This window comes from Syngnathus typhle, linkage group LG4 (assembly GCF_033458585.1).
Source record: "Syngnathus typhle isolate RoL2023-S1 ecotype Sweden linkage group LG4, RoL_Styp_1.0, whole genome shotgun sequence".
NCBI lineage: Eukaryota > Metazoa > Chordata > Actinopteri > Syngnathiformes > Syngnathidae > Syngnathus > Syngnathus typhle.
In genome coordinates, this window is record NC_083741.1 from 21,023,252 (window position 1) to 21,033,258 (window position 10,007).

At 41.3% G+C, this 10,007-nt stretch overlaps 1 protein-coding gene and 1 long non-coding RNA gene across 2 annotated transcripts; one reads left to right on the plus strand and one right to left on the minus strand.

Moving 5' to 3' along the window:
• Nucleotides 1–70: 70 nt before the first annotated feature.
• Nucleotides 71–2,401, plus strand: phospho2 (phosphatase, orphan 2). The gene is made up of 4 exons (XM_061275877.1): nucleotides 71–146; nucleotides 466–555; nucleotides 626–720; nucleotides 828–2,401. The coding sequence occupies exons 2-4, from the start codon at nucleotides 485–487 to the stop codon at nucleotides 1,397–1,399; spliced, it is 738 nt and encodes a 245-aa protein (XP_061131861.1). The 5' UTR covers nucleotides 71–146; nucleotides 466–484; the 3' UTR covers nucleotides 1,400–2,401.
• A 1,166-nt stretch (nucleotides 2,402–3,567) lies between these two features.
• Nucleotides 3,568–5,550, minus strand: LOC133152372 (uncharacterized). The gene is made up of 3 exons (XR_009714121.1): nucleotides 5,220–5,550; nucleotides 3,983–4,124; nucleotides 3,568–3,828 (listed from the first exon to the last, which is right to left on the minus strand). It is a non-coding gene; the product is annotated as an uncharacterized LOC133152372 (long non-coding RNA).
• Nucleotides 5,551–10,007: the final 4,457 nt, after the last annotated feature.

A 10,007-nucleotide genomic window follows, 5' to 3' on the forward strand; every position in this document is an offset into this window, starting at 1 on the left:
ATCGCACAAAGATTCATCTCAGTAAATTTGCTAAATAACCACAGAGCATATTGTAGTATACCACAGGAGGCGGTAGTGAGTCATTACATATCTTGAGACGACGCGACGAGACTTCACCGAGGGTTTACGACAACATCAAAATATAGGTCAGTTTGGCTTTTATCGTCATATAAAAACGTCTTTGACTTTCTAGTCTCTAAACTCTAATCTTCCCTGCTCAGAAAATATGTGCTTATGCAATAATCTCTTAAAATCCCCCAAATTCGTTTATGAATGAGACACCAAAGTTCATGTAAAGAATGGTATTTTTTAATATTAGTAAGTATATTTTCGATCTACACCGTAAATAAATAATCAGATCGAGATTCAAAGTTATCATTTGTGGACTTGTTTTACATTCGGCGTGTTGTTTAGCCACCTCACATTCTAAAATCATGTTTTTACTTTCACTTTTCCTTTGGCAAGTTCCGAACATTTTCACGCCATGAAGACATTGATGGTGTTCGATTTCGACCACACACTGATCGATGACAACAGTGACATGTGGGTGATCAGGTAAATATTGATGATTTACATCATTTACAGATTATTGAAGACATGTGTCCTAAATACAGTTTTATTTTAGGTGTCTTCCAGATCAGACTCTGCCTGACAAATTGAATAATTCATACAGAAAAGGCCACTGGACTGAGTTCATGGGCAGAGTGATGGATTATATAGGTATGTACAACAATATTATGATGTCAATATTTGAGTAACTATTAGAACTCAGCTAGTAGTAAAGTAATAATAAACACATTTCAGGAATATGTCATTTCTTCTTGCAGGTGAACAAGACGTGAGTGTGGAGAGAGTCCGTGCTGAAATGGAGCGCATCCCCTTGACGGCGGGCATGAGCGAGTTGCTAACATTCATATCGCGCAACAAGAGCGACGTGGATTGTGTGGTCATCTCGGATGCCAATGCGCTCTTCATCGACTGGATCCTCTGCGCCACCGGGTTGCGTTCGGCCGTGGACTGCGTGTTCACCAACCCGGCCAGAGTCAACGCTCTGGGCCGAGTAGAAGTATTACACCACCACACGCACGACTGCCGCCGCTGCCCCGTCAACATGTGCAAAAGGAAAGTTCTGGAGACATACCTAGCCCAGGAAGATGAGTACAGCCGAGTCTTCTACGTAGGCGATGGCACCAATGATTTTTGCCCAGCCTCCTGCTTGAGGGGGGGCGATGTTGTTATGCCCAGGAAAGGATATGCCCTGGAGGAGCTGCTGGAGGACAAGAGGGATGGTTTGCACGCGAGTGTCATTGCTTGGAGCAGTGGAACCCAAATCCTTCATGAGCTACAAGCCAGTCTTAGCTCCACAACCCGGACTAATGGGTCTGAGGCTCCAAGCTAACGTCATCACTGCACAACCCAAATAGAACGTAACAGAAGTAATTGTTTATCATATCAGTCAGGTTTTTTGGGTATTATCTTGAAGTCTATGTCAATTTTAATTTGCATGTGCTAGCAAACAACCAATCAAAGTGATCAATTGTCACTGACGGTTTTGCAACCTGCAATTTTTGGCCCCTTTATTAACAATTTTAAATAGCACAATGACACATAAATCTTTTTAAGATCTCACAAATTCTGCTTTTTACTTGTTTTCAGATGCCTTAATCTGCCTGTTTAAGCAACACACTGTTGGATTTAAACTCTTAAACCAACTTCCAAAATCATTCATACCACCATTTCATTTGACACACAACCAGTCCCATTTCAATAGAATTTCTTCTTTTGTTTATAAATCAATATTTTGTCAGTTCCAGAAGTGTTGTGAGGAATCTAAACGTCCAGCCCCGACCAACATTCACACACTTATCATTTCACCCAACTAGTCCACATTGTTATTCATACGTTAACTGCAGCAGTAATTACGAGCACAGCAGAAGCAATTACTGTCAATAAACTTTTCATTGACAGCTTGTTCAAATTGTCTCATTCTCACCTGCTGTTGGTCTCGTGCCAATGGAGCCTGCCTGCCATGTCATCTTCAATGGTGTCAACTTCTTGTGCTGGGAGGAGCAAAGCTGGACACCGACCGGGCAGCATGATTGAGCGGCTTTTTGGCACCTCATCCATCTGCCCCGTCAGCATTCATTTGGAAAAGCATTGCATGTATGAGCTGACGCCTGAATAAAAGGGGACATCTCTAACAGGACACCTCTGGAGGACATTTTATTCCTGCAAGAAAATGGAGATATTTTACGGGATGGACACACAGATTACAAATATTGTTCCAATATGTTTGCTCACTTGAAGAATGCTTAGCTCGAAACTTTTTAAGGTGCTTTCTCCTTTGTTGTTTACCACATCTAAATACTAGGAAATAAAAGCTGGATTTCTTTTTGTCTCATATTCCATTTTTAATTTGAAACCCAAATGACCTTGCCTTTCTAATACCTTTGGAGGGAACTGTTCAAACACACTCAACCGATTATTAGTTCAAAACAACAATCCCACTACTACATATAAGAGAAATGCATCCCCCCAAACACCGGCGAGGTGTGTGAGTATTTCTGTATCATGTCAGCACAACGGCATTGATAACGCGTGAGGCCTTAATGAATATTTAAAGGAGCAATCCGTGATTCCAGCAGGCCAAGCGCCTCATTTGCATACTAAAGTAAAGAAAGACCTGAGGGCAGTGCTGACATTCCTGCTTTGGACGAAACACAACATTGCATCTCACCCACATGCATGCGCACGCACGCACGAACACACACACACGCACACACGCGCACACACGCACACGCACACACACACACTCCCCTTACAAATACACCCAGTACAAACCATTCGATTAAACATGTCTACCACTGGCAAGCTCCATGTACCAAATAAACAAAATTGGCTGAGCTCCACCTTAATTAGGATCTGTGCCAAAATGTAATGGAAATGAACAAAATTAAATGACTAAGTGAATGAATCAAATAAACTTCTGAAACAAACTAATTCACAACAAATGAAAGCTACAAACTAACTCATGGACCTACAGAAACTAACTAACTAACTAACTAACTAACTAACTAACTAACTAACTAACTAACTAACTAACTAACTAACTAACTAACTAACTAACTAACTAACTAACTAACAAAATAACCAACTAACCAACTAACCAACTAACCAACTAACTAACTAACTAACTAACTAACTAACTAACTAACTAACTAACTAACTAACTAACTAACTAACTAACTAACTAACTAACTAACTAACCAATCTTGGAATATTAATAAAAACTTTGTTTGTTTGGCGATATGCGTTGTTGCATCTGTTTGTGACGTTCCCTGATGATGATTTGTGTCCTTTTATTGCTATGCAGATTTTTTTTTTTCTGGTAAAAAAAGGCCAGAGGCAATGAAATAGATGTAGTGTTAAACAATTCCCACGCGAGTGCTAATTAGCGACGTGTCTCCTCTCTGTGACAGAGAGTAGCTTCCTGGCCTTCCCCCTGTAGGCAATGGATGCTTCCCTCCATGCCCCACATTGACAACGTGCACTGACCTAGTCGGGAATGCTGGAGCGCTGCCTTGGCATGATGTCGGTTGGCACTCTTTTGACTCCATGGCCAGCCAGGTCCGGTCAGGTCTGGAGAGACACAGAGAGAAGGCCGCAAGTCATCTCGCAGGCAGGTCAGATGTCAGCTGTCTGCTTGGTTGCTGTGCTACAATTTGCTATACTTAACTTTTTGGAGAGGAGGCAAAGTCAGAGTTACAACGCCTCACTTAAAACGAGCTCGTTGAGGCAGATGTTTGACCCACAGTGAGTCTCAGGTGACTATTGAAGAGAAAGACAAAATATATTTTTTGCACTCTTCTCCTGATTTGTATCAAAATCGAGGTTTTTATTATTATTATTGTTGTTATTATTATTATTATTCGAGATGCATATCAAGCAGTCTTTATGAATGGAGACATGTTTTCAATCTTACCAGCAGGTGGCACTGTAGCTCCACGTTGTGTACAGTATTTACAGTAGTCTATTGAGCAGCTTATCCTTTGAGTCCTTTTAATATTTTCCAAGTCTGGGTGAGCTTTGTTCTTGACAAGCAAGGATGTGCACAGTGGCAAATGCTACAAAAGAGAATATTAGTGAATTATGTTTGGCCTGGGTCCAGAATAAAGCCCACAAGACCCCTCTGCCAAGTTCATTAAAGCAGTGAGGACTGTTGTGAACTATCCAAATTGTGTTAAAACTTCCCTTTTACTTGACACCACTGCCAATGTTTAATAATGATTCATCCTGAAGCCTAAAATGTGTTCCCTTCCCTTGAGTAAACAAATGCACCCTGACGCCGTAAACACCCCAAAATCATCTTGGCAGCACCCCTGCAATTTGTTTTGAAAATTCAGCCAGTCCCTGAAGCCAATTTCATTTTAGCGTCAGTTTAGCCCTTTCAAAGACAAAACCCTCCTAGAGATTTTGAACCTCGTACAATATATTCAGTCCTAGATAGCAAAAAATTAATCAGTGGTCCATGGTCAGAGCTCAAAAAAACACTTCAGCCCCTTTAAAGTGATCAACTGGCAGCTCGTGGGCCGAATCTGGCCCACCAAACCGTCCAATCCGTCCCGACAAAGATGCGTTGTGACAGAGTTGGCGCAAAGGCCGAGCTATTAAATATTTTTGTCGACAGAGGTCAAAGCTTGTTTCTCAGGAAAACGAGGAGAGACGTGGGCAATCGACTTTCTTTTTACATAACACCTGATAAATGACTCATTTTTGTCGCCTTTCATCTTCCCCCTCGTCACAGCTCGTCCGCCTCAAAGCCTCGTTGTTTTCGCCCACTTAAAGCCGATAATGAAATGTATGCGCGAGACGAAGCAGGTGATTAATCAGAGCAGATGTGCCCGGCGTCCAGTGCCAGAGCGCGTCAGCCCGTTGGATCGCACGCTGTCGTTGCGGCTTTGGCGCAGGGGGGGGAAGCCCGAGCTCCGAGTCTCGCACCTCCTTGCCAACGCATGCGGCGGGCCAAAGCTTATTACAATTAATTAGCCGCACTCCCAATGTCCTCTAAGGCATCTTGTCTTGTTTCTCAGACAGCCTGTCAACGTCTGCTGTCATAACAAGGCAATTCAGTGGCTCAAGATTAGAAAATCAATTATTACTCTTGTCCTTTTCAAGGCAAATACTCAATACCAACATCAGATTTTGATGTCATACTTTACCCACGTTAGATGGAATCAGTAAAGATTCAGTAATTTAGTGTTGCCCATCTGTCACATGTATCCAGTCGGGTAAATTCCCTTCTAGGAGTTTGTCAAAGTACAAGCCCTGGAATTCGCTCCAAAATGGACGTCCGCAGAATTTTGGCTTTCTTGGATTTGCTTCAATTTTGGAAATCATCAAACCTGAGTAGACCCACAAAAAAAGTCTTAACATGCCACGGTCGATAAAACTCAGGAAGTAAACCGTTTTAGTTTGACGTGACCTTTCTTGGATCATTAATCCCACATCCGAGATGGACCGGTTCCTTTTGGCAGGAGGAATTTGGAAGACCCACACATTTTTTTTCCAGAAGCAATGCCTGAAAAGACACAGGACACCTGCCATTATAGTTAAAAGCAGCCATTTTGTTTCTTGATGCTAGTTGTACTTAAAAGCATGAACTTTGGTAGAAATATTTATCGTAGATCGACCGACAGAGTCTTTCTTCTTCATCGTCACTGATAGAAAATATAGGAAGGCTTTCAGCTTCTGTTGAATTGATCTAAAGTAACCAAACTTTTTAAAATCAAGCCATAACTTCGCAAACTAAGCTAGCTAGCTAAGCAATCAAAAAAAGTAACTAAGATACTTTTTTTGCACCTGATTAAGAATCACTCCATTAAACGGAGGGATGACACTAAATTCCCAAGGATTTGCGTTGATGTCATCACATGTAGGCGGAGCACGTTAACTTTAGCAAGAAGGTATTGGTGATTAGCATACGCACCGAGGTGTCATTAGTAACTTTTTAAGCTTTGGGAAAGTTTGACACTGCTGCCTGAAAACGGAAAGTTTAAGAGGTTCTGACATTCCGAGTCTAGAAGTTAATCCTTATCCGGGAAGCAAATATCCCGTTGTTTCTCATTGCTGAATTGTCATTTTCCAGCGCAAGTACAAGCCGGCAGCAGTTAACCCTTTTGGTTGGCAAGCGGTAGCGTGTTGGAAGGATGGGCTTGTGTGTTATAAATCACATTTCCACCATAACATGGCATTCATAAAAATGGTTATCGTCGGCCGTAAAGTCAAGAGGGAAAAGTAAAATGTGGATTTAATTTAGAATACTCTTCTAATTCTTCAACGCAAAAATGTCACCATATAAATGTGTCACATGTGAAACATTCCTCAGAATACATAAATATAGATTTATATCAAATGAATAATTTCCCTATCATCTGGGCTGGAAAAAGACCCACAGGGGGTTTAACCATGGAAGGAAATGTAATTTTTGGAATTTAATGAGGTAATTGCTCTTTTTTAAGAGAGGGGAAAAAATACATAATGAAGAAAGTAAAATATTTTTAATTGTAATAATTCATTGATTCTTTTATATCCTTCCAGCCATTTCATCTCTCATTAGTTTCTCCACGCAAAGACTTATTTGTTCCAAGCAATCATTTATGTATTTTACCCACCCCATTCATCTACTCCTGACCATATTTAATTCTCTTGCGATTAACTTCTTAAACATCTGATTTGACTTTCCGCCGTGACGCACGTGTCAACTTTTCGGTAGCGCCGTTTCAACAGCATTAATTGTAGCTTCGTCACTTTGCATCCTTACGATTCAATTTCAACCATACTCCTGCACTATTGCACACTTTAATGGATATCTAAAAATTTTAAATGTTTGAAATTTACATATTGCTTGAATTTTAAATACAACTCCATTCAGTCCACCCCCCTTTTTTAAGCTTTATTAAGAGTCATCAACTGATCAATATTTTGCTTTGTGTTTATACCCCAAAATTGACTTTCGACCGAGCTTCAGACATGCTGACGTTTGAGTGAACTGGGAAAATAAAATTGCAGATGCACTTTTGTTTATTGAATGGTGAAACCAGTAAAACAAGTAAGTAAAAACTGAAAACACTTAAAGGCAGCATGGCGCACACACAATCACTGAACTGTGTGACTGGAACTTCTGATGTCACTCACCAGGCCACGCCCCCTTATTTAAAACATCAACAAAACAAACTTCAAATTAACTTCAATGGAGAAAATTGATTGGAAGCAGGGGTGGTGCTATGTGGTGGCCAGAGGTGGGCATGGCCACCCTTTAAATGAAAATTTTAAAATATGTAATTTTTTTTGCCATAATCTCGGTCCCACTCTGACTACAGCCAAATTGTTTGGCCAAAAACAAAAATCAGACTGTAAAGTATCCAGTATTCTGAGCCAGTTGTGAAACTAAAGTAGCAGTGAGTTACGAGGCGCCGTCCTACGCCAAAGTCGGTGTAGGACGAGCGCAAGGGGAACATGTGACGTCGTGCTTTCCCCCAAAGGACAAGTGATGAGAACGGACGTGTTGTCACTCCAGCAAGGTTGTGCAACGTGATGTATTATTTATTAGTAGTATAAATTCAGAATCACCACGGTATCTACATTTTTTTTCCGTGTGGAAGTGTTTCGCTAACGATTACGGTAAACTCATTTTGCGCCACAGCTACAAGGCATGGAATAAGAACTATTTGGATTTTGTGCCATAATTTCGCCGTATCTCATTTGGTGACATCATGAAGGGGGAGAGAGCAGCGTTGGCTGCTGTGACAGGTCGTAAAGCCTCGAGCGGTTTAATGCGTCGTGAAATTGACACTGCGCACCGTGTGCGACCTTGAATCATTTACTTAACGGAATCTCTATCGCACACACATATACGCACGGAGACTACCCCGCCTTCATTATTGCAGATAATGAAAATGAGGTGCAAAGAAAAAAAAAAATGACATTGAGGCGCTCAAAGAGGAAATCAGCCTAAGTGAGTAGGCGGCGGGAGTGTAAGCGATGCCCTACATGGACGCACCCTCACCTTCTCTGTCACTCGACAGGACGGGCTTACCTGCTTAACAGCCAAAAGGTGCTCGCAATCCCATTTGAAGGCTTCTCTGTGGATTTAGCCACTTTGTAAATTCAAATCAGTCTCTCCCCCCCCGCGGTGCCGGGACAAGGGAGGAGGCGGACTTAATATAAAACCTAAATCCCATTAGAGACGGACGTGGAGAAAATGAGGGGCTGCCACAGAATAGAGAACTCTTTGATGGGGGTCAGAGATGGTGTCCCACATTGCACCGGATTTTTTTTCTTTCCCTCGTCAAAGTGGGAAATGGCCAGAAGTGAAATGTATCATTACAAGCTGTGTGGAAGGAGTAGGTGACTTATCTGCCAGCGACCCGGCTCTGTTGGGTAATAAGACATGCATGAGAAGCTGTCTGCTCTCCTCTTGGACGGCCGGATCCGTGTCGCCCGCAGTCCCCGTGCACTCTCCAGTGATCGCCCTCTTGTATAATTAGTCTCCTGAAGCATGTAGGATGTGCCACTCGCTCACCTCCGCTACTTTCTTTGATACATATCTGTCCGGCTGCAACACGAGTCCAGCAGGAGGCATAGCGGTACATGGGGGTTCCAACCTTTTGCTGAAATTTCTCAACTCCATTTTGTTGTCTGTTTATATTACTGTTACTTCATATTACTTATATATTATTGTAATTTCGAGACACTTATTATTTATACACAAAATCCATCGTCTTGCTTCTCAGAGCTAGCTAGTTTTGGGTAATCATAGCTAGCTAGCAAGCTTTTGCTTCTCCCTAAGGACTAATATGCAGTTTTTCTTGAAAAGCTAACCCTAACCCTAAACCCTAACGCCTACCCCTAACCCCTAACCCTAAATATTTGATAATGTTTGATATTATCCTCCACTGTAAATCAATCTTTGGTGTTGAGAAGCCCTTTGAAGGTCTCAAGTGCATGTGACTGATGGTATGTCACAGTCTCAACAAGGGGTCTTCCTACATCCTGGTCAGGAATGACTGATATTAGCATGGAGTGTTAGCATTGCCATTGACAGCTATTGTCAAAGACGCACGTTAACTCGGGAGGTTAGTACTGATTAATATTACCAGTCTCTCTGGTATTAGCTCCTTGATTTAGCTTTGGTAACTATTAACAACGGAAACTGTTTCAATACTTCTGAAGGGGAATGAAACCTCCAGTTTCACGTAAAAATCATATATATTTCAGCAGACGTTTGAGCCTTCTTGGCCTTCACATTGCAGTTGCCGTGGCGATTAAGATCAGTGGAACTGCCGTTTTGTCATGAGAGGGAGTGCGTAGTGGGAAGACAAAGCACATGAGTGCACTTGCCAAAGTCATGGGCGATGTGCCAGAGTGCCTTCAAATGGAACACTTGCAAAGTTGATCCTTGTAAGGTTTTCTCGAGCTAAAATGTTGTTTTACGCTCAAAACTTTGCAGTTTGATACATTCTTGCAGAATTTATGGAACGGAGAAATAATTTCGAGAGGAAAAAGTTGACTTTTAAAGCTCTGTGTGGCATGACCATGATAATCCCATGCTAGTGTTGCCCAACGCATCGTTTTCAAAGCTACAGTTTGTGTGACATAACAATGACACACTTGTGTTGTTTTAATTAAAACAATCACTCTGTGGCATAACACGCACACACTTGTCGAAAAAAAAACAATCACTTAACGCACTATGTAGCAAATTATCTCACACTTCTGTATGTGGCCTTGAAGGACTCTGGGTTGGAAAATCCTCAATATTAAAAATGAAATATAAATGCAATGAATACAATTCATGAAGCTGGCATAAACAAGCCAATAATACAATAATTTCTAGTTCAAAATCAGAAAAGTTTTCAATAATATCAATATTACAGTAAGGTTATGTATGCAATATTAAAGCCATAACAATGAAATACAAAACAAAGCAATTGCTTTCTAAACTATAT